The sequence below is a fragment of the Thermobia domestica genome, chromosome 8, assembly GCF_964235325.1.
Source record: "Thermobia domestica chromosome 8, izTheDome1.hap1.1, whole genome shotgun sequence".
Lineage (NCBI taxonomy): Eukaryota > Metazoa > Arthropoda > Insecta > Zygentoma > Lepismatidae > Thermobia > Thermobia domestica.
Window position 1 is genome coordinate 291,189,792 of NC_137461.1, and position 26,061 is coordinate 291,215,852.

The following is a 26,061-nucleotide window of genomic DNA, read 5'->3' on the forward strand; positions in this document are numbered from 1 at the left end:
TCTGGGGGTCACTGCGACAACATCATTCGATGTAGCCCATAGCATTTCCTATTTGAGTTTTTGTTCGGTTCATTTATGTTCAACCGTTTTCGAAATATTTCTGTGGAAAGATTAAAATGATTCACCCTGTGCTAGAAACGTGCCATTTTCACTGGTCGATTTAAATTTTGTGTAGATTGTCCAGTTCTAATTGCATATTTAAAAAAAAGCACGAAAGTTATTTCTTTATTGCATTTTTAGGGGTGCGCTGGAAGTATTGAAATTAGCATCATATCCTACGAGTTATACATTCTAACACCATATATTTGTACACAAGCGTTGCATATCTCTCAGGCATTTATTTCATGGCCAAATGATAGTAAAAACGAAGGATAACCATTTCTCCAGTCTAAGATAAATATTGTTTCGAGTGTTTTACCCAACGAAAACCATATATCACTGACATTAAAATTAATTGATGCATGCATGAAGAAAGAAAACACTGATCATACATGAATTACAAACTCCCAACAGGAAGTAGGCTCAAATCTTGCAAACGGTGCGAGATATTAAAAAAGTAATTGAAAAAATCTTTCCTTTATGTTGCCCCTTTCCGATTTTTATCAAGACGTCTTTCACCTGTGTCTGTAAAGGGACATGTACAGATGTTGTGAGGAATGACAAGGAGATTCATGCTCAAATGTGAATGATGCGCTGTGTAAAGAGCGCAGGTTCAGCTACTATTGGCTATGTGATCTTATACTTCTTTAACAGCCCGACCGATCTCAATCAAATTTTCAACATAGATGAGGTTCGAGCATGGGAGGCTTCTTATCATCTCACTTTTACAGTACATCTTAGGGAGGGAAGGAGAGAGGGAAATATCTAAAAATAAATAAAACTTAATAACTCTTGAACCACTAGACCGACTTCAATCAAATTTTCAACATAGATGACGTTCGGGACTGGGAAGATTTTTAAAATGTTGCTTTGTCGGCATTACTTGAGGTGGTGGAGAGGATGGATATATATATATATATATATATATATATATATACCGGGTGAGTCAATAAGAACGTACCAGGCCTATATCGCAGCTAATACTGCAAGTAGAGCCTTCAAACAAAAAATGTCATTATCAAATAGTATGTGTAGAATGCAATAAAAATAGTAGCGAGACCAGTGGCGTCTCATGAATACCTCAAACGGGGGGCAACTTCAAAATTTGTAATGGAAAGTGGTATAACTGTTGGAATCGTTCCAAAGGACATTAAATGTAAGGCAACTTTTAGAGGACAAACTTTGTCATATTTTTTCCCATTTAGCTGCTAGAGGTGTTGTTGCAGACTTGTATCTGACTACCCGTAGGAGGCCTTTATCTCAGCTAATAATGCACATAGAGCCGTCAAATAAACAATTGAGCTACCAAATCGTATGTGTAGAATGCAATAAAAATAATAGCGACACCAGTGGCGTATCGTGAATATCTCCAACGGGGGTCATCTGCAAAATTTGACATGGAAACAGGTTGGTTGTGCCTCCATTGAAACAAGCGCACAATGGGGGAAACGTCGAGAGGAAACACCTTGGCATATTTCTTCCTTGTTGGCAGCAACACGGTCACATTACTAGGTGAAAGTCAGATGGTGTGAGGGTGTTTCCAAATAGTTTTCTGCTTTATCCAGTGTAAAGCGGGATTGCAGCTCATTTTGTCCAGTGTATACCTGAGCATCAAGGGGGGATATAGCTCCTATAGCCCCTTTAGATCCGCCACTGTATATATATATATATATATATATATATATATATATATATATATATATATATATATATACAGGGCCGGATTTAGGGAGTGCACCGGAGATTAAAAGAAAGCGGAGTTATGAAAAACCATAGTTTAAGTCAATTTTCTGAAGGTTCAAAGAAAAGGATTTTCAGAGAACAGGCACTTAGCATTTTCAGGGAAATTGCTTATTCACACCACAGCTTGAACAGAAAGCAAGCAAAAAATATGCCGTAGGGAAGAAACACTAGTACTAGTAGTACTAGTACTAGAAATCTCAGTTGCAATCGTTATCATCATGGGATGGATGTAGAGGCAGGCGGGAGTTAGGGGGATAAAATTCGTAATGCATTAAAAGTTGGTTTGAAAATCGTTTCAAATGCGAAATACAGGGTGTCTCAAAAGTCACCTGACATATGGTAAATGTGTTATTATTAGAGTTACAATAAAATGTAAGAGAAAACCGTCTCCAAATGTGATGTTTTCAATCTAAAGTGAAGGAATTTTTTAAATCGGACGAGTCGTTTTGGCTGTGACTTCTTTATGCCTCCAATATTAAATGAAAATGCAACATTGCTATTTACTTGGACCCACAGCATAAAGTGAATGGGGGCATGTTTGAAATGGATCATAGACACGTTAGGGTAGGGACATGCCGAAGATACATCGCGATCGAGGTCGAGGTTTAAGTCGCAGTCGCACCCTCGATACTGGCACAAACCCATGGATTCAAATGAGTAAGCGCATGCCACAAATGCACGCTACATCGCGACCTAGAGGTCGACCGCGAGGGTGAATTAGTGGTCGCGATGATGAACAACTGAGTTTGTTTTTACATCGATGTTCAGCGGAAGCATGTGGCTCGTGTTCTCATTGGCTCTCCCTGGAGCGCTGCACGGAATATAGTCTTCATTTGTTTAGAATTTCGTCTGCAGAGGATTGTGTGTCTCTGCCTGAGAGGTGCACTATTAAATTTCATTATGAAAGATATTTTAATAGAACTAGTGAGGAATGTTCCAGCAATATGGGATAAAAACAAACATTATAATAGGCACGTTTTAAACAGAGAATGAAAGAAAACAGAAAGTGAAATGGGAATGTCAGGTAAGCTATTTACATTTATGTGATAATTATACTGTAGCTTATTATTATATAAGGCGATGGCGGGAACGGGGAGGGGGTGCTTTCGGGCTGAATACCCAAAATTCTGGAATTTGTACAGAAAAAACAAGGTAGTGTTAATCATACCTATGCTTAGAAACTTCAAGACCCTCCCCCCCAAAAATTCCGAAATCAATAAAAAAAGAATTTCTTCCAAATTCATTACTGGTATAAGGTAAATAAATAGCTGTACAGGCACATATCTATAGGACAAAACAAAAAGTCGTCGTTTATGCTTATAAAAATAGGAAACACTGAACACACATTTGGTCTTTCTGATTTATATTTATATGTGTTTGTGAGAGTGAGGGAGTGGAGGGTAAATGGTTGTGTATTGTGTGTGTCTGTTGTCTAGATCCTCAAAGGAAATGAAAAAAAAAAAAAAAAATAACTCAAGCTTCGTGTGATAAGATTACATGCAAAACGAATTACCCTTTCATTTGAAACCTTTTTTTTTTTTTAAACAATAACACAGTTTTGTTGATTTTCTGCAGATGGAAATAGGAATATGACACTTATTTTGTAGTGGAGGTGTTTTAATGCATGGAGAACAGTTTCTCTGTGAAACTAACCGAAATTAGCGGTTCTTAAACGAAGAATCGAGGGTTACGCAGTAACCCTGATTGCTAAAACAAGTCTTATTTCGGCCAGGATTGGATCCGTGTGGTAATTATTGTAGTTCTCTTTTTCTATGTTTTGCTTAATTTTATTTAAAATGTAGTCGAAAGTCTGAATAGACATTCTCATATATTCATGAAACTTATCTGCATGCTGTTTCAGTTCCGGAAATAAATGATGATATTCGCCCAAATCTTGTCTCCTCTTATTAATAGGATAAGCAGTATAACGTTTGTTCTGAATATTTGAAAGTAACCACCATTTTGTAATTGTAGACATAAAATGATAATCTTCATTGTCACTGGAGTACATGGTTTAGCAACGCTTGAATTTGCAAAATCAACTGAACAACAAAACATGCACGGAATAATTTCACACGCGTCACAGAATGTTTCTCCTCAAACTGAGAACTTAACAGTGAGGGTGCGACCTCCTCGCTATGTGCGCCCTTCATCCATCGCGAGGTAGCGACCGCAACTTAAACCTCGACCTTGATCGCGAGGTATCTTCGACATGTCCCTACCCTTTGTAAAAGACAGTAACTTTTATTCACTTATGTCTTGATTTCAGGTAAATGGCAACGTTGCGTTTTCATTTAACATTGAGCGCATAAAGAGTGTACAGCCCAAACGGCTCATCTCATTTTAAATATTCTTTTACTTTAGATTGGAAACATCATATTTGGAGACGATTTCCCTCTTATATTTTGTTGTAACTCTGAAAATAACTAGAGGGGGATTTATATCAGGGGACTTCTGAGACAACCTGTATATAATGTAGTTAATCTACATGTGATACTGTTGCTTATGAAATTTACTGGTCAGACTGTAGATCTGCATGTTTCTGAGAATAAATTTACATATCTCATGCACCCACACAGGGGCGGATCCAGGGGGGGCGATCGGGGCGATCGCCCCCCCCAGAACAGGAAACTTTCTTATTTTATATATATAAATAAAACCCATCGCAAAGTTTATATCCCTTAAAAGTAGCAGTATGACAACCCACCGCCCCCCCCAGAAGTCGGTCCTGGATCCGCTCCTGCACCCACAGCACACGCTTCCAGACGCAACACTCCTGGGTGCTACTGCAACAGGTGTTCAAATTGCTTTCCGCCTGCTGGTAGCAGATGTGGATACGGTGTCGTATACTACCACACACACGCCGCAGTGTTTCATGTGTTATTTCTTTACACACGTGTCTGTTATTTTCCTCCAGATGATCCGTGTTTCTAGGTCTGTTCAATATACGGCAGTCTTTACAGGTAGATACTCCCACAAGTAAAAGTCTAGTGAGGTTAGGTCAGGTGATCTAGATGGCCATTCTACAGGAACCTTGCGACTAATCCATTGACCAGCTCGTTTAATCACTGTCATATTGTACGTCGATAATGCGGCAGTGCTCCATCGTGCTGGAAATAAAATAAACGCCTCGATACCAATCGCATGTCATCCAGATTCTGTAGTGTGGTCTCCAGATGATGTAGGTAGTGGTCTAACGTTAACCTGTCAGGCAGGAAAGCGGGACCTATTAAGACATTACATGTATCCCACATCACACATTCACTCGAAGGTCAGTTTGATGGGCAGTTTTCACAATTATTTGGGGGCTATCAATAGACCAGTACATATTATTGTGTCTGTTGACTGTACTATTAAGATCTAAAGTAGCCTCATCGTTTAATAGAATGTCAGCCTCTTGATTGGCGTGTTGCATTCGTGTCTGGGATCCATTTATAGAACTCCGTTCTTGTGTCTGTGTCTTCCCTGGGGACAATCGAAATGTACTGATATCCAAGGTGTGTATTTCTGCAAGTCAACTTTCAATGGTAAAAGATCTCTCCGAGATGACTTTATATTATTTTTATTAGCGGCCCCTACAGAGCGCTATTGCTATTGTCCCCTCTCTCTGTCATAGTTTCCCCTATCTGTCACACCTTCACTATCTTGAAAACATTTATAGCTAGAAACATGCAGTTTTCGACACTACACTCCGCATCGAAAAATATGCTAATAAGCCAAATCTCGGACCGCTGGTCCTAAGTCATCACTTCGGATCAAGGGTCGAAAGAATCATTTGTTAAGAATTTCTGCAAGGACCGCCTGAGTTTGTATCTCATAGACATTCAAACTATTTGTCATATCCTTAACATAGTAGGATATAAAAATGTTATAAACATGTTAAAGAATAAAAATGAAGAATAGAAATGTTATAAACACTGGGCTCGGCGACTAAGACAATAACGCATCTCGCTGCAACCTGAGAAACCCGGATTTGAATTCCGGTTATTAAGAACAAAAGATGAATCTAAGAACGTCAAGTAGTGATGCGCTCGAGTCGAGACATGTCTCGTATCTCGACTCGACTCGACTTGAATTCGAGTCGAGATTCGAGTTGAGACACACTTTGTAAAATTCGAGACGAGTCGAGTCAAACGTATTTCTCGACTCGAATTTTCGAGTCGAGACTCGAGTCGAGTCGAGACAGCTGATAAAAATCTCGACTCGACTCGAATGTCTCGAAAATTTCCCTATAATTTTTAATATTATTTTGAAGAAAGTACTCGCTCAGAAACATTCGGCACGAGAATTTAGGAAACTGCAGGACTTATCAGGTGTTCGAGGAGTGCTGTGGTGATTGTCTTCAACAAGTGGCGAAACCAAGGCGAAAAGACGTCCAAATGTCGAGGGGTGGGGCGCCCCCCACCTCATTACAGATGTCGAACGTCGTAGGCTGGGCAGATTGGTAAAACAGAACAAGCAGCGAACTGCGTTGGAACTAAGATCAGAGTTTAATGCTGGGCAAAGTACAAGTGTGTCTGAACTAGTGTTGTCAAATTTCCTGAAATTTTGGACCTGTTTTTTTTTTTTTTTTTTTTTTTTTAACGTTTTTTAAGTAGCCTTACGTGCGGTATTGTAATTATTGTATGTACTGAATAACCACGGTATCGATAGAACATTTTTTCATACAAGAACAGTACATGTAAGCCTAAATGGCATTTTCTTGGTCATTTTCGAATATCCGAACAATTTGAAAGTCCGAATACTTGTGGTCCCAATTAATTCGGATTTTCGACTTCCCACTGTATATGTTGCAGACATGTTACAGCAAGTAAGATTACTAGCATCAGGCCAAGAAATAGTTTTTAAACCGATATTCCGAACCAATGATTTTTTCTAATGGTTTCAAAATTTCCGGAATTTTACATAGAACAATGAAGATATCTCTATGAAATATATTTTTGATTTAACATATTAACTAAAATGATTCTGTGATTAACAAAAATGATGATTCTGATAATACCCAAATTTTCCGTTTTTTCCCCAGCTCGGGAAAACCGTAAGAAAAACTTTTTTCACCCAAATTTCCGTTTTTTTCACAGGCCTTCACAACACCAGTCTGAAAACACAGTGCATCGAACACTCCTAACGATGGCGAATGTTAACACCACGACATCGGCAACTATAACTGAAAGAACACGTGACCATCGCCACTAGACCTTGGCACAATGGCAGAGGGTTGCATTGTCTGATGAATCCCGACATCTTCATCATGACGATGTGAGGGTGCGAATCCGTCATGTTCAAAGGGAACAGCTCCTTGACATCTGTACTGCGGGACGGAAACAAACTGGCTGGGGCTTAATTATTATCTGGGGAACATTCAGGTGAGCATCCATGTGTTTAGTGGAGCTCGAGCAAGGCACCATGACGGCCGAGGCGTCGCACGCTGCTTCCAGACTACCCTTCATGACGGCCATGTTTCCCATCGGTAGTGGCATTTTTCGACAAGATAATGCACTATGTCACAAAGCCAGGAGTGTGATGGAGTGGTTCGATGAACACAGGAGCGAGTTCCAAGTGATGTGCTGGCCCCCAAACTCTCCGGATCTAAACCCAATCGATCAAATCTGGGATGTGATTGAACGTGACGTGAGGGCGCATCAACCCTCTCCCCGGAATTTACGGGAATTAGATGACCTGTGTGTGCATATGTGGTGCCAACTCTCTCCAGCGACCCACCGAGGAAATTGCGACCATGCTAAGACGTGTTGCCATTGTTATTCGTGCCAAAACGTGGACATACTAACAATTAGGTAGGTAGTCATAATGGTCTGGCTGATGGGTGTGTATATTTTAACTCGTATATTTTGTCTCGACTCGAATTCGAGTCGAGTCGAGACAGAGACTGTCGAGTCGAGATGCGAGTCGAGACAGCAACATATTTTCGAGTCGAGACACGAGTCGAGACAACATTTTCTCGAGACGAGTCGAGACAGGCTTAAATCTCGACTCGACTCGACTCGTGCGCATCCCTAACGTCAAGTTTTCGAGGAGAGATTTATCAGAATCATAATGAGATCAAAAGAGAACCTTTCTTATCATGAAGGGAAAATTATATTATGTTGTTTTCTTGTTTTAAAAATAATACTAATTTCGGTAATAAATTAATGACCATATCGCATGTTGCGATACATTCTCAAAAACAACGCATCATACTATGAAATTAAATTTATAAACACGCGATTCGCTACCAGTCGTATTACAGATAAGTAGTACTATGCAGTATTGCATAATAATCATACCTTTCAATTTTATCTCCTAACGTTTGTGATTTGTGTTGCTGCAGAGTCTCGGGAAGATCCTTTAAGTTTGCATTCTTGCGAAACCCTTTGGCACAGAAAACAGGTATTATCCAGCTGAAACACAAAAGATATGTATTCAACAGAAGGGAAATTTTCAATAGGTGGAAGCCGAATAAACTATAGACCGTGTTACTCGAATTGGCGTATGACGCCAACCAATTAGCTTGCAACGCGCTGTTGCCAAACCTGCAGTGAGGTATCTTATCATTCGTAAATGATCATAAAATATGAACACAATAAATTACGAAAGGTTAAATTTCTCACTGAACGTTTGGAATCAGCGCACTGCGAGCTTATTGGCTGACACCATACTCCAATTCAGGTGGCGCGGACTATAATGGTTGTTAAACAAGCTTGTAATTACAAGTAAATTACTTCAATGCGTTGCAATTATGGTGAACCAGGGTTAGAAAAAATAGTTTTTTTTAAAAAAAAAAGAACAAAACATGTGTTTAAAACATGAAAAAATGTTCAAAATGTTTTAAACATGTTTTAAAACACTAACATAAAAAACATGATTTAAACATTTTGAACAGTTTAAAACATATTTCAAAATCGTGTAATAACTTATTTGTTAAGACTTTTTACTCTTTACTTGCAACCAGTATTACAGATTTATCCTGTATATACTGATTAGTGCAACATTAATAACAGAAATAAAATTGTTTGACTAAAAATGGCTTTTATATAGTTTTTTAATGAATTTTTATTGGCCACTTGTTGTTCAACATGGTTTTCGAAAAAATATTAAATATTTTCGTAGTATATTGGTGATAATGCACCTTAATATATCAAATTTCGTTTTTGTAGCACAAGCGGTTTTGGAAATGACTTTTGAGTGTTACTGATAACGCACCTTTTTTTTTCTTTTTTAAAAAATCTAATTTAATCTGTAACATCAGTGGTTTCCAAAATGACTTCGAATGACCATTGGATTTAATATGACATTTTTTTTACGGTATTTCGTTCAAATAATTGTATTGTTATTGGAATTGTACACACATGTACATAATTTTTACTCAATTGATCACCTGGAGGTGGGTGAAATTTTAGTTGCAAAAATTTGATTGTTATTTCGGAATACTGATGCTAATAAAATTAATTTAAAATAACAAATTTTCCAAAAGTGATGTTTCAAGTGCATTTCATGTTGTGCTAACTTTAGAATATTTTGTGCAAGCCTGTATATTGGTTGTTTAACTCAATAATTGTATTGAAGAAAAACAATATTTGGGACTTTCAGAGCACAATGGATCCAAGTACATTTTCAATAACGTTGTTTTGCTCAGCAAATGAATGCTATTTCAAAACGTATTATCTTCGTAGTCAAGAATATGAAATAAATGAAACTAAAACCACGTGAAAGGGCGTGGGCTTGTTTCATATGACAGCCTCTGGGTAGGAGGGCAGCCGCGCCCACTCCCACTCTGAATTTCAGATTTTGGGGGCAGTAAGGCAGATTTAGAAACTTTTTGATAAGCAAAGTCCAACAGAACAAGTTTGAAGTCTTTACACCGAATAAATACGGAGGAAATATAGATGATCAAAACTGGAAAGTTGCTTAGGCACAATTTTCAGAATTTTAAGCAGGCCCGAAACTCGAAAGTAGAGCCACTTTTGGAATCCTTGGGTCAAAAAGAAAAAAAAAATACAAAAGAGAAATATAAGCCTATAGCTCCTTGCGGCCAATGGAAATTGATTTTAACTGATCAAACTCCGTATTAATTCGGTATAAGGACTTCATTTTGTTCCTGTTGGACTTTGCTCAGCAAAAGGTTTCTAAATCTGCATTACTGTCCCAAAATTTGAAATTCAGGGTAGGCGGTAGGGGGGGATGACCTCTAAACAGACACCCCTCTCTAGCGGTAATCATATAAAACTCTAGATTGCACCTTGTCACGTAGTTTTCTTTCTTTCTTTTCGGATTCGTGGTTGTGAATATATGACGTTTTCCGTGGGTGTATTCTTTTTGACACACCCTGCATTTATTTAATGTAATTATGCATAATTGACAATGACATTTGGAGTTTCACTTGTTAATCTTTCTCACGTTGCAGCGTACACAATATCTTAAATTTATGAGCAGGGAGGGGGAAATTAGCCCTCCTGTTCCCCCGTTCTAGAAACGCCCTTGTCTAGCTGTGTCCTACAAAACTCTAGCCCACACTACACCTTTTCACGTGGTTTTTGGTTCATTTATTTCGGAGTTTTCGCTACGAAGATCTTGTTTGCTGAGCAAAAATGAAGCTCTTTGAAAATGGATTTGGATCCTTGTGCTCTGAACGACCCATATCTAAAAATATTTTTACAAAACTCTAAGTAGGAGCCAAATTTATCCTGCAACCCAAGTTTGTTCGAAACGTATAAAATTAGTTTCATCGGTTTACTCGAAATGGTGTCCTTTTTTTTCTTCCCGTAAAGCTCATGTTAAACGATTCCAAGTTGTACGAAGGCGTTGAACCAACATGTACTGTATGAATTAACGAATGCCTGCGATATCTTAACTTCAGAGCCGCAATTTAGTAAAGAGCCCTGTGTTTTCCGGAAAATTAACGAAACTCCAAGATCCAAAATTCCAGATTTTCGTTAATTTCGGGGTTGAAATAGAATTTTCGGGAAAATTATTTATGTAGGTGTGAATACGAATCGATTGACACCTATTTCGTGCCGGTCGGTCACTGGTCCACATTATCCAAATGGTTCCATTGTTTTTACTTTTTTGACCCCTATTTGACTTTGAAGCAGTCGGTTCCAGAAATCAAAAGTTGTGCCACTGGACACAGCTAATCGAAATCTACATTTTAAACCCAAAAAAGTTGAAAAGTTCGAGGCCACGGTAACTCCCTTTTAGCCTTTCCCATGACTGAATTCTATACGTTTATCCACTTTTGTTTCACATTGTTATTCCAAAATTTTCAGTTGTTTTATTTATTTTGTGAATACAACTCACGTTGAAGCCATTCACAACCAACAATTTATTATTAATTTGGAAAGAACACACCGCAGCACACGCTACTGCACACTGAAACAACTATTTTACAGAAGATTCAACCCTCAACTACTGGCAACAGCGCCTTCGTTGAGAAACCGCCTGGAAGAATACTGCAGTCATTGGCTAACAATTCTCTCTTTCGTTTTGTTTTTTGTTTACTATAGTACTCGCGCCGAGCCGTGAAGCTTGACCTAGATTACCGATTTCACCACCCAATAGGACGCAAGGGTGTGTTCCAGTCGTCAACCCCTACCCATCAAATTTTGTCAGTGTCTTCTCTCGCGCTACACGGAAAACATCTCCCGAGAGGACAGTGTTGCCGGATTGGCGTCAAATTCCGTTTTGTTAATTCTTTTTTGTTGCGTTATATTTTCGTTGTTACTATTTGTGCTATTGTTACCACTTTAGAATAGTTGTTACAGTAGTTATTGTTGTGCAGTATTATTATTGGCAATTTTTAAATGCCTTTTTTATATACTCATTTACTATGTCTTCGAAGTTTGGCAACATTGTTGGTGAATTTCAGCTGTTCGACATTTCCCCAAGTGTGCGCTCGGGAAGCGGCTCCACGAATTGTACCGAAGTTTTCCGATGTGTTGGAGCTCAAGCAAAATATTTCTATGATTGGTTTAGAGCCCAAGCTTCACGACTGGGCGCGAGTACTATAAACGTGCAGGTATCTGTCCGAGGCCAGCTCTTGTTGCACATACAATAACCTTTTTTTTTTTCTAGCGAAAGATACAATCTAATTGCAAAAGTAAACTGTTGTAATTTCTATTTCATAAATCTTAATTGTTGACAGATATTTCTCATCACTAGTAATGAATCACTTTAAACGTCTTAGTGTAGATCTTCTATAAATCTATGCTTCCACAATCATAAATTTTAAGTTACGAAACAGCACATTAGAGAAGAAGCAGAATTACCGTTACAACATGTAGTAACTGTCAATGTCATATTCTCTTTTTTTTTTTCCCACTACATGTGAGTCCTTTACTGTTTGTTGTTGCTGAAAAGTTGATGTGTATGTTTCTCGGAATACACGTTTTTTCTCGCGCTTTGATGTTCTACTTTTTGAGGTAAATTTTTAGATTTTCAGTCAAAGAGCTAGTTTTTATCATACCTAATTTTTGTTTTCAGAATAGAGCACCCTTTCCAAGAGTACCTCCCGCTTGTCGGTATTATACCCCAGGAACGGGAAAAACTGGGCGTTTTTCCAAAATTTTTTTAAAAAATTTGCGCCCCTCTGGCCCGGGCCTGGGTTCACGTAGACATCTAAAACTTTCTTGGAAAATAGGTAGCCACGTACACAATGCGTATGCAAAATTTTAATCTGGTATCTTGAAAACTAACAGCGTGAAAAATTTTTGAAATTTGCCTTAACAAAAAAAAAAAAGAAAAAGAAAGAAAAAGAAAAAAGAAAAAAGAAAGAGAGAAAAAGAAAAAAACAATGTCACGCCTCTTCAGCCCCACTTGGCGCCGCCAAATTGGCCATCCGGTTCCAAAACGTATCTGAGGTGTTCTTTGGTCCATCTTTGACTTGACTAATAGAAACTGGGTTCAATACGTATTACATGATCTTAATAAGCCTTTAAACACAACATTACTCCATGGTACAAATTCGTACCAAAAATTCCAAAAGGGTTAAAATAAAACCAAAAAGGCAGGATAGCCATTCGCAGAAAGTACATAAAGAAACAAAAGATAAAACGAAAGAGAAAGAAAAGATTGGTAAGTATCCAAATTTTAAGAATTGACTTTAAAACGGCCAGGAAAATGGTATTCAGATTTTGCTTATTTTAGTAACACCACGTATTATTACAACAGCATACGTTTCTCAAGTTGAAAATGTCGATTCGGACAATATTTAGCGCCGATTTTGCATAATGATAATTATTTGTAATGTTTATTTTCAAGCTTAGCAGAGAAGAAAGTGTGTGGTCGTGAAAAAAATTGAATGCGAGTTATTAACATAATTAAAAGCTTCATTGCTCTTGTATGTCAACAAAGTGATTTTTGGATGTTTCCCATTCGTTCTTACCGATGTATATACGTTCACTTTCTTAGAACGATCTTGGGAAATAATGTAACGGAAGTAACGTTTCCTAGTAACGCGTTACAAATGTTTAAGTAACGTACCTAGTTTGCGTCACTTTTTTGCGTTACATTTCGGATAAGTAACTACAATATATGTATGTTTTATTTTCGGAAACAAGATTGTTTTCTGTAGCTGTCAATTAAGAATTTGTTCTTACATCTACGTAAAGCGATTCTGAGCGTGAAATATTGTGTTTATAAAGTCAGCGAAGCACATCAAATATCCAATAAAGTAACTGTCCGCATGAAGGATAGCAGCTCTACTATTATCAAACTACAGTTCTAAACATTTACGATGATTGGGGAAAATCAGAATGTGTAATAATAATAATCATAATAATAATAACTGTGGTAGTACAACGGAAAATTGAAATAATAAGAATCTTTTTATTACACATATAAAGTTTCGAACCTAAAAGTAACGCGTTACTTTAAAAATAGGGTAACAGTTACTTTTCTGGGACCAGTAACGCGTTTTATTTTAAGAGGAAGAAATGTAACTTGTAACGCATTACATTTTAAGGGAAAGTAATGTAACTCGTGACGCGTTACATTTTTACAAATAACTTACTTAAGTTTGGCCTAGAAGCTATATCGTTCAACGAACCCACCAGTGGCGGCTAATGTAAGTGTTGCAGCGTTGCGCAACGACCAAAGTATTTCAAGAAAAAAATATTATTATCAATAGTAGTAAGGAACAGAAAAAAATACTTTTTAATACTTGCATATATACACTTTAAATAACATATTTTTTACTTCTGTAACTCTCCGTTCCGTTAATCCATTTTAAAAAGCGAAAAATAATCCGTCACAGAGTCTCTAATTTACATTATGTTGCAGCGAGCATGCAACGACCAGATTCCTTCAGCGCGGGGATTGGAGCAAATGTTAAGCCTCTTTTCCCCTATCTCAGAAGTTAAAGGGACTGGTCGTTGCAGTGCTTCTGCAACACAGCACGATTTCCAGTGAACGAAAAGGTTTTTCACGCTAAATAAAATTTCTGAATTTTCTTTCACTAGCAATTAACAAATGGAATTTGTTTTTATGAATTCATATTTTTAAATTACGGGACCATACTGAAGTAAATCAATATAATGGCAATTAAAAAAAGTGATTGCAAAATTACAAAATAAGAAAGAAAATATCTAGTAGAGGAGAAAACAAATGAAAGTAGACCCACATTTACAAGTTAACTCTTAGCTTATATTGATAATGAAGGCTTCTTCTACAGTAATTTGTGAATCAAATATTAATAAGTCAGTATGTAGAATCGCCCCCCCCCCTCTGTGGATAGTGTTTTAGTATAAACATATTTCTTTTATAAAATAAGTATATTTTATACTCTTGGTAATTTCCACATAAAACTGTATGACGGGGAACGCCACATTGAATTTATGACTCATTAGCAATGCTCAGGGGCGTAGCCACGAGGGGTCCACCGGGTCCGGACCTCCCAAAAATTTCGAAACTTGACTAACATTTGTAGACTTTCTTAATAAACTATACTTTCCTAACACAGAAACGATTGATGTAGGCTAAATATTTTATTTTACGCCTCATCATGTACTCTTCTTTCCTTATAAAAATAATCGTTCTATCATTTTTTTTTTCTAAAAATATAGGTGATAGTAAGTAAGAATTACTTATCGTTTTTCGGGTGCAGTATAATTCAGGTTCCATATTATGTAGACGTATTGGACCTCCCTCAAATACTTTGGACCCCTCCCAGTTAATATTTCTGAATGTAAAACTGGCAATACTGTTTGTTTTGATGTTCTTTGATTTTTTTGGCTTCTGTTACATGCTGATCCTTCATCTGGCGGGTTTCGAGGTTTCCTTTCCAGAACATATCACATTGGTAGGCATTGTTTCGACTCATGTGGAAGTATATTGTGTTCATCGTGCATTACGTAACAAGCAAGACGGATGATTTGGAATGTAGTTTTTTTTTCTTTTACGCACATGTGTGTGTGTGTGTGTGTGTGTGTGTTGATGTATGAATATGTGACATTCGGAATTCATATACCAGTACCTATTTTGTATCAGCTGTTTTGGTTTTTAATTATTAGGTTTAATTTTATTGTGTGTGCTTTAATTCTGTAAATAACCTACAAATTCTGAATGAATTGTATACCATGACTTCTGTAAATAACTTACAAAAAACATTGACCAGCTTTCAACTGAGGAAAAATTTGCAATTAAATCTTAGACAAAACAAGCAAAGGGCAATTCAGGAAGTGTTCGAAAAAAAAATTCAGTTTAAATTTACAGGATATCTTATGCAGTAGTGTTGTTTGCACCAGATACATTTCCTCAATTTATTTTAAATTTTCCTGGATAAACTGTGAATAAAGTGTGTTCAATGTACATTTTTTTATAACACTAATCTCTGCTACGAACTCTCTTCAGTCAACGCTGAAGAGGAATTCGGATCACTGTCAAGGACTGAGTTTGCTAGAATGAATCGTTCGCAATAATCTAGAAAAAATATTTAGTAAATCTACAAAGCTTTGAAATTAATATTAACAGTACCTCTGGCGTCAGCAAAAGACGAAAAGATTTTTTCAACATGAGAAAGAATTGACACTTTCAAGGAATTGAATGTCCCAAGAAAGGTTATCACTATTGGTTATGCTTTCCATCGAAAAAGACCTTACAATAAGAATACCAGAGTTCAACCAGCATGTATTAGACAGATTTGCTCCAATCAAAGAGAGGAAAATGAACTTACTAATTAATTAAGTTGATTAATCGGATAAAATGTTCTGCATTTTTTATTTTTTAAAAACAGAATTTTATTTAATTTAACATGTCACATAGCATTTGCATCTAAAGTTATGCTGATTAGTCAATGAGTCAACTTTATATCTTCTGTCTCTTATCGCTCGCACTGCAACACCCGAAACCACAATCCACCGGCCGCCACTGGAACCCACATTAAATTTTAAAGTTTTTATAAGATTTTTCAGTGTGCGTTTTCAAATTTTCTTCCCAACCTCAAAAATTAGGAAATTTTACTGAAGGATTTTACTGAAATCAAAAGTTGGGATTTTGTCAAAAACGGCTGAAAAGATTTTATTTGTTTTTCATACATTAATATTTCATTAACAAACTCTACAAGTAATTTCCCTGGGAAGGAGTAGATTACTCTTGGGGATAAGTTCTTCTCGGACAATTTTCTCAAAAACGATTTAGATGATTTGTTCATATTTCATAAATAAATAGGCTATTTCATTAAAAAAATTGACAATATGACATGTAATTTGTCTAGAAAAAATATCGACAAAGTGTAATTTATTTGTGACTGGAAGATTTTTCGGATGTTTTTTTTAAAAAAACGACTCAGGCAATTTTGTTCATATTTTATAAATAAATACACCATTTCATTAATAATCTCACAATATGGCATATTTCATTTGTTCTGAAAAAAATCACAAGGGGCAGCTTACTCCTGGGGTGAGTTTTTTGAGAGGGATTTTCTCAAAAACGTCTCACATGATTTTGTCCATATTTCATAAACAAATGTTTCATTACTGATCTGACAATATGGGATAAGTTCTTTTTCAACGGTTATTTACGCTTTAGGTGTGTTTCTGGCATTTTTCTCAGAAACAATTGCGGATTTTCTTCGTATTTCATAAATAACATATAATGTATACATTATTTATTATAAAAATGTCCACAAGAAGTAGTTTACTTCTAGAGATGTTTTCTTTGAACCAAGTTTCGCGAAAACACCGTATAATTTTGATCAAATTTCATAAATAAATGCTTCAGCAATAATTGCAGCATAACGTTATATAGTTTAAGAAATTGGAGTGAAAAATTTAGTGCGCCGACCTGTACTTTTTATTTATGATGTATAAGTATGTAAAGTTGCCTCATATAGTCTCAGCGCTGAAAGGACCACTGCAAACTAATCAACCATCCATAAGTATTTAGTTAAAGCAAATACCAGAATTTAATTCCTAAACTGTTAACTTCGAGTTGACCACTTATAAAAACACTTAATGAGTCTGGTGTGTAATAATGGAAACTATATTTCGATTCAGAGATATGGTCATTTGGGGCAATACCGACACCCTAAGGACATTAACGCTACTACAATTGTTTTTGATAAAAATATCCTTAAAAATTTCTAGATCAAGTGCTACATTAGTAACACTGATAACAAGAGACAAACGACAACCGCCTCGCGTTTCCGCGCATGTGTATAAATTTTTGACGTACAATTATATCTCAAACAATGCCCCAGTGATCAAAACATAACATACTAATCCGTCAAAACTAATGAAAACAAGGCAGTAGATCATTTTGACATGCTATAGTTGCTTACATTTTTTATGTTCATGGCGGACATATCCGTAATGTCAAAAAATCGACATATTTCCTTATGTCCACGATTAGAAAGCAATTCATTTGTCCAAATTTGAAGACATGCACTTTTGCGTCGTTTCGGGCTCTGTGTGTAGTTGACAGACACATACATGTTACACAAAAGCAAGATATCGCTGTGGAGTCGCAATTGAATGAACGATGATGAAGTGTCGGTCTTTCCCAACTCTATGGGGAAGACCGACAGGTTGTTGGTGTAATACCGACATCAACATTAAAAACTTACTATGATAGTGTTACTAATAATTCCGCAATGCACATTACTGTTCATAAAGTAGTTTATGGACTTCAAACAAACACGAGAATCTATAAGTTTAAGAATGTAGAATACCTTGATTTACAGCTGCGGAAAGTATTTAAAAATGTCACAACATTTGTTCAGTTACAAGAAATATATGAAAAAACAATTTCTTTTAAAGAATAATGTACTAAATGTGATCTAGTGCAGAGAGCAGAAAAAAATCTGTACTTCATGATAAAGTATTTGTTAATTTATATTAATAATATGTTACCAAAAGTGTGGTTATAGATTAAAATATTAGTGTTAGCTTCATATACAGGAAAGAGCAAACATTGTACTCATATTTGTCTGAGATTTCACATTGTTGATACACAAAGAAGGGATCGTCTGGATGAAGAACACAGTCCTCGTTAAACCGATTAAAATATTTTGTACGTTGAACTCAATGAGCGGAATTGTTCTTGTCGTAAACTAACCTCGGCAGATAGTACAATAATTTTCTTTTTGAGTTTTCTCATTTTTGTTACTGTGTTTTGCAACATTTTTATGTCTGTAGATTCTTTTATGTGTCAATACCTTTTGATTTTTCTATCTTACTATTTTTCTGTGCAGATGTTAAAAGTTTAGCACTGTTGTCTTTCGCTTTACAATACCACATCTCATTTTCTTGGATGAACCCATACCCGTCCAATATAATTAACGTTTCTTCTAGTGCGTGTTCATTGTCTTCAGTAAATGGTTTATGTTCACCAAAATGTTTCTTGCAGTTAATTTTCAATAACCTGTCACGTAATGTATCCAAGGGACTTGAAAAACACTTGAAGCAGTAGCAAGTAGCAATGCATTCTTTACGACCTATGGCTACTGACATTTTGTTCAAATTCCAGGAGCGTCTCATGCAATGGAAAATGGATGCAGATATTTTATTTTCTATATGTTAATACTAATGTAGTATTTTTGATATATAGTTCTTAAAAATCACAACGAAAAGGGGGGAAAAAGCATCTGTCGAAAGTTCCCCAAATGTGCGTGTCGAAAGTACCCCGAATGCATATGTTGCACTTAACTATATTTTTTGCAAGTTAGAAACACTGCATACTGATGAACCAACTACCTGTGATTGCACAATTTCCAGCCGTATGTTGTCCACCATGAGTGCTAAACAATACAATTTTTACTTCTAAACAAGAGCTTAACAAAGCATACTCAAATTTTACAATGACCCTTAACTTCTCACATATCTCTCACACCTTACCTCATAAACTTAGACGTTTCTCGTCAAATTATTCTACTGATTTTTAAACTTTTACAGATATACATTCCATACACCCCACGGTTTCACTTAGTACTGATTACACCAACTCCTTCACTTAAAGATAGAATTGACAGCGCTTTAAGCTTAGAAGTGTCAGTATTACCCAACTGTCGGTCATCCCCTGAATGACTATACACAATTTAATGTAATGACAAAATTACTGTTCAAAAACGGTTCTTTCCTCTTTTCAATATGATATATTGTGATTAACTTATTATTCAGTGGGGCCTCGATGACTCGAAGTTAAAGAGAATAAACAAAAATTTGAGTTTTCGAGTAATCAAAGTTCGATTTTTCAAGGTGGCCACAACAAAATTCGAGACACCGAGGTTCTGCATCCCTCATTAAAAGTTACTCTAGGATATGCTACAGTAATGGAGGGAAATGCTGCAATAATGGAGGGAAGTACAGAAATGTAGAATGGGAACATTTTAATAAAATGTGGTGAAATGGGGCAAAATTTTGGGTACTTTCCCATTTTATAGGGACATAAATTTGTGAAACATATAGATATTTACAAGTAATGAAAATATATCGGGATCTTACCTCTTACGTGTCTAATAAAATTGAAATATTAAATGGAAAGTGTGCTCTGTACCATGTAGTACTCTATAAGAAAGATATCATAAAGCAAAGCACTATGTCAAAGAAGTGTACAAACTGAACATAAAAATGTCGCAAAGTTATCCTACACACAACGCATGTGTTTCATGCTATATAAAGTGTTTTCCCACTATCCTCGTTTATGCGTATAACCACCGTCGCTAACACGGCTGCTCCATGAGGACGTATCCCTTCGTTAGAGTACGTTTGTATTCTCTTGGCACTCTTCCCGCCAGTGCTGTTGGTTTGCTTTTAAAGTACTTTCTGCTAGCACTCAGGTGAACGTTTTAATCCAATATATGTCTTATTGGTTTTGTCATGTAGGTGACGTTAGTTCTCAGTCAGTCCATCAAATGAGGTCATTGCTATTTGGCGGGTAGTTGAAGTGCTTAGTCGCCACACGCGAACAAGTGTGTTACAATGGTTTGTCAGTGGTGTAGCGTTTTGCTGCTTTCTAGCGTATTATAAGATAACTCACAACTTAACGTGGCGTGGCAAGAACGCATTGCAGACAGATCTATCCTTTAGACGGGAAGCGTGTTAAGATAAAACAAACGTACTCTAACGTCGGGCTTCCCTTTTGCGCTCCTGCCTTGACTAGCTTAGAGAGTATTCGTTCCTTTAAGTAGCCACCTAGCATAAGTTGGTTTGTATCTTTAAGTTAATTCGTGTTTTTAGCATTGTAGTTTTATGGCATACATGCATACACTGTGTTATACTCGGCCCTCCTATTTTTATTTATTTATTTATTTATTTATTTCATTTTCCGCCGTAAGAACTTAGCGTTCATGGCTTCGTCAGGAGGTACAGTTACTATTACAATTAATAATAATAATTACAAGAGAAACGCTACAATTAATAATACAATTATTAAAAAATAATATATAATAATACAACATATATAATAATAATAATACAAAATATATATGTAACAATAAAACTTAAACTAAAAGTGTATTTTTAGAGAAAATATAAATTGTACCTTATTTTATATATTTGAAAATTCAAATAAATCTTAATATTTACAATACAAAGAAAGATCACACTGAAGATATTCATCTAAACCATAGAAAAGATGTTTAAGTAACAATAACTTGACTTGAAACTTTTAAACTGTAAGTTTGGCATATGTTTGACACAGTCTGGCAATTTATTACAAAGTTTTATTCCTATGTGGTGTAACGAATTTTGAGTTCTTGTTAGACGGAAATTTCGTATATTAATATGATTGGTTGTTCTTGTGTTGTATTGGTGTAGGTCCGAATTGAGTTGAAAGTTTCTTTTATTCATATGTATGAATGATGTTGTTTCGAGAATGTATATACACGGCAATGGTAATATTTTAAGCTTCTGAAACAGTGGTCTACTTGGTGTATCAAACGGAACTGATAACATTATTCGTAACATTTTCTTCTGCATTGTAAATACTTTCTTCGCATAACAGGTATTACCCCAGAGAATGATTCCATACGATAGAATTGACTGGATCAATCCGAAAAGAATGTTTTTAAGGTTTCTGTAGTTAGAATCTTACTAACTTTACGTATAAGATATATTTTCGCGCTTAGTTTCCTCAACAAATCATTCACGTGATCATCCCATGTTAACTTAGAGTCTAATTTTAACCCTAAAAATTTACAAGTGTCAGATACCTGTATGAGTTCCCCGTCTATACGTATTTGATGTATATTTAGAGAGTTCAGTTTTCCTTCATTGAAACTCATTATAGTTGTTTTCGCTGTATTTAAGTTGAGTTGGTTTGCTTTTATCCATTCTGCAATTTTATCTGTCGTGTTCTTAAATATGAATTCCTCGGAGCAAATGTTATTTGGAATTTCAACTAAAATGTTTGTATCATCCGTAAAAAGTACGCTTTTGTTTGGAACTATATAATCGGGAAGATCGTTAATGTATATAAGGAAAAGTATAGGACCTAATATTGATCCTTGTGGAACTCCGTGCCTAATTTGTCTTACCTCTGACTTGGTTGGACCTATTTCTACATATTGCATGTGGTTAGTCAAATAGGATTGGAACCATAAATTAGCATGACCTCTAAAACCATAACTACGCAATTTATTCAATAAAATTTTGTGATTGATAAGGTCAAAGACTTTTGTGAGATCCAGAAAAAATCCATATATTTTATTTCTTCTCTCTCTCGCTTTATATATATCACTTAGAAAAGCAACTACAGCATTGTTAATTGATTTGCACTTCCTAAACCCGAATTGGCTCTTCGTGAAGATATTATTCTTTTCCAAAAAGGGCACCAATCTGTTATACATAACTTTTTCTAAAATTTTGGAGAAAACAGATAGAATAGAGATAGGACGATAATTTTCTGGGTCAGTAGTTGATCCTTTTTTGTGTATAGGTCTTATTTTTGCAAGTTTAAGATCTTCTGGAAATGTTCCCGTTTCAAGGGAGGAGTTGCATATATCAGTCAATGGTATAAGAAAATATTTGGCACACATTTTAAGCAAATAATAAGGAATATCGTCGGGCCCAGAAGATTTTTTCGTCATTTTTTAATAATCGATCTTATTTCTAACTCTGTGGTAGGTATTAAGTATATAGATATAGAATTACTAGATAATTTTATGTTGTTAGTCTTTTCAGACTCAGAATTTGAGTATGTTTTCGCAACGTTGGCAAAAAATATCATTAAGTAGGTTTGCAATATGATGTTTATTGGTTATTTCTTGGCCATGGTGTATTATTTTTTTAATTCCTATTTTTTGCGGTTTTGATGCGGTTGATTCTTCGTTTACTACTTGCCATAGTGTTTTGTTCTTGTTATCAGATTTAGATATCCTATTTGATATGTGCATTTTCTTTGCTTTTTTTATTACTCCTTTAAGAATACTTCTATATTTATTAAAATATTCTTTTAGTTTCCTATTATTCGACCTTTTCACAATTGTATGTAGTTGTTTTTTTCTCATGCAGGAAATTATTATGCCTCGTGTTATCCAGTTGCATCTAGTTTTGTGAGAATATACCTTTATCTTCTTAAGTGGAAAGGCTATTTCGAAATAGTGCCTAACGGTACTAATGAATTGTCTGTATTTATTGTTTATGTTATTTTCTAGTAATGTGTCCATCCAGTCTTCCTTGCTAAGAAGATATTGAAAGTACTTAACGTTCGTTTCATGAAAGTTTCTTGCCCACTTACATTCTTTTCTATCAATATTCCGATCTTGGGGTTGAAGTGTTATATTTATTTGAACTGTATTATGGTCGGAGAGTGATGTGTTAAGATTATTTGCTTTAAAGGATGTAGTTTCATTATCTATTATAAGTTGATCTATACAAGATTCTGAGTTTTCTGTAATGCGGGTTGGAGTGTTTATAGTGTGTTGTAGGCCGAAGGTTTGCAAAGTGTTTGATAATAATGTTAGGCGATTTGATGGTGTCAGGAAATCAATGTTTAGGTCGCCACATAATACGATTGGTTTACTTTCTTTCTTAACTAGAGTTAACAGTTGTTCTAATTTTTCAATAAAACGGGAAAAGGAGCTGTCAGGTGTTCTATACATGACTATTATAATGAACCTATATCCTGATTTTTCGATTTCTATTACTGCATGCTCAAATGTCTGTTCCTCATTTAGATACATGCTGTTGTTTTTTACTTTATACTTTAATATTTTTCTCACAAACATTAAAGCACCACCGCACCTACTGAAGGTCCGGCAAAATCCACCAACACATATATAATTTGGTAGGACTGTATACTCTATTTCACCTTCCCTCAACCAGTGTTCGGTAATACAAATTACATCTGGGTTCATCAGCACACTGTCGTTTCTAATTAGTATGTCTAGTTCATCTTGATTGATAGCATACTGACCTAGAAGAGGTATCTATGTCGATGAGTGGATCATTTGTTATCTCTTTGACGCTTAGATTTTCATCTAACTTAGATACATGTTCCCCATTAACTACTTTAGAAGTGATATTATAGTCTCGTCGCATAAAAAATCATTATTTCTTAGTTTTTCGGGTAATCACCTTTGTCGATTGGTCACACGCATACTACTAGTAGAGGCGCCTACCGTTGAATCTGTATGTTTCTTTTGTGGTGTCATGCATTGAGAAATTGGGAAGGTAACTTCTGCGTTTCTTTTGTCGTGTTCCGAAACGTTTTCATTGCCTTCTGCGTTACCATTAAAGAAAGCAGCCATGAATTGCGAACTCACAGTAGATGTATCTGTACTCCTTTTTTTAAAGTTACATGTTTGGTTGGGTACTGTCTTTCCACTATTAAGATTTACTAGTGTTACTGATGTACGCCCCAAGTTGTGTAGAATCTTTTTTGCTACTAATAACATTTGGCTATCCTTACTGTGCATTTGAAGCAATCCATTCCCCATAGCTAAACTAAAACTTACCTTGGAGAACTGAAATGTGTTCAAAGCTCTAGAGGCATCTTTTACAACTGTGCATTTAGACGTTACATTTGTATTATTAGTAACCTGTTTGCAGGCTAAAGATTTTGTTTGCCCATTTCTGTACTGTACTATACTATATGATTTTGCACTGGACTTATTACTTATTAATTGATTTACCTTGTCTACAATGAAAAGCTTACCTCTGCGGTTTAAATGTAGACCATGCTGAGTATGGTGCGTTCGGTCGAGAGACTCAAGATCGACAACATATACATTAGTATATTTGTTACATAATTTCCTAATTTCCTGAATGGTTTTCCTCACTTCTAAATTGACACAAGATTTATCAATTAAGTCATACCGGTGAGAGACTGTACAAACCAGAACATTGGTATTACTTAATTTACCTAACACACTTTCATAAGCAGCTATTACACTATTTGCTTCGTTTTTAGATACATCATTAGTTCCAGTGATTATTAACACATAATCCTCTTTTGTGAGTTTTTCTGTTTCTTGTACGCAGTCCTTGAACACTTGCTCAGATCAAGCTCCTAGCTTAACAAAGTTAACTGTTCTTACCTTATTTAGTTTATTGTTCATAAGTGTACCTAACCCACGACCTTGGCTATCTGATAATACAGTGAAACCTCCCTTAACGGACACCTCTATAATACGGACAGATTTTTTTGTCCCGGCAGAAACGTATGTTCTCTTACGGAACAAAACCCTCCCAATTACGGACACTCTCAGATACGGACGCGGACAGTCCTTTTTTCTCCCAAACATTTCAATAACCTCTTCATAACGGACAGAAATTATTCTCGGTTCTGCGATACACAAACACACACATACATGTTTCTTCTGCAACCGTATTGAGGATCCTAAGTGGACACTTGCTAAGAGAGAGTTGTTGAAGAAAAAGTATGCATTTCGCTAAACAAAAGTTTAGCCCATTAGTTGATTCCTAACGCATCTTTTGAGAAGGTTCTGAGATTTTGAAATAAATGAAAAATGCTTACAGTGTGATGACATATACTTAAGAAAATTATCATACACGCATTATCTTTTTAGAGTATACGAATATATTAACACATTCCCCAGCAATAATATTATTTAACGGAAATGAAATTCTCCTTCATCCCTCCTAGTAACTCAAATACGTACTAAATAGAGTATTTTCATATTAAATTTTACGTATTTACGCTCATACAAAATGTATTTTCTGTATACTACTGCATACAATTACCGTTGTGAGAAATTAAATTTCTGCAACCTCTGTAACGGGCAAAAATGCATGTCCCATTGGTGTCCGTTATTCAGAGGTTTCACTGTATAACTAGTTTCTTCAGGTCACTTTCCTGTCTATTACTAACTTCAGCATTCCTATTTCTTCTGTTGTTTTGTCGAGTCACGTCTAATTTTGTTCTCAGCTTGTGATGGGTTTCATCATCTTGAAAGAATTTCGGAATACTTTCCCTGTCCTGCGACGTACTGCTTTTAAAATGTTCTTTGACCATTTCATCTTCAAGCACTACAAATCTATTCTCAGTTCTAATGCCTTCTGGTGAACCTACCTGTTGATATTGTGTGCTATTTACATTACGCATACAAATTTGTGACTTCAGATAAATCGCGGTTTACTTTTATTTGTTTCGACCTTTTCTTTGTCCTCCAATAACTGCGTTTCGTATTTACTGTTGGATTTAACATTTACATTGTTTTTCTTCTGCCGAACATTTCCAACAAATTTTCCTGAGTTTTTAGCTATTGGTTGGTTGACACTATTATGCACTGAATGAGGGACATTGTTTCTTTTTACCTGTTGAAGGGTG

The 26,061-nt window shown here is 35.8% G+C and overlaps 2 protein-coding genes across 3 annotated transcripts in view; one reads left to right on the plus strand and one right to left on the minus strand.

Annotated features, from left to right (window-relative positions):
• Window positions 1–26,061, minus strand: part of LOC145693711 (ATP-binding cassette sub-family C member 4-like) — a 210,482-nt gene that overhangs the window by 181,726 nt on the left and 2,695 nt on the right. Inside the window, exon 2 of one of the 2 annotated variants that reach the window (XM_081769995.1) lies at window positions 8,127–8,240. The exons of the other annotated variant lie outside the window; for it this stretch is intronic. Within the exon in view, the coding sequence (XP_081626121.1) occupies window positions 8,127–8,240 (114 nt within the window). The remainder of the gene's footprint in view (window positions 1–8,126; window positions 8,241–26,061) is intronic. 2 annotated transcript variants of the gene reach the window in all.
• Window positions 1–26,061, plus strand: part of LOC145693712 (putative multidrug resistance-associated protein lethal(2)03659) — a 217,401-nt gene that overhangs the window by 1,183 nt on the left and 190,157 nt on the right. The gene's annotated exons all lie outside the window — the stretch shown is intronic.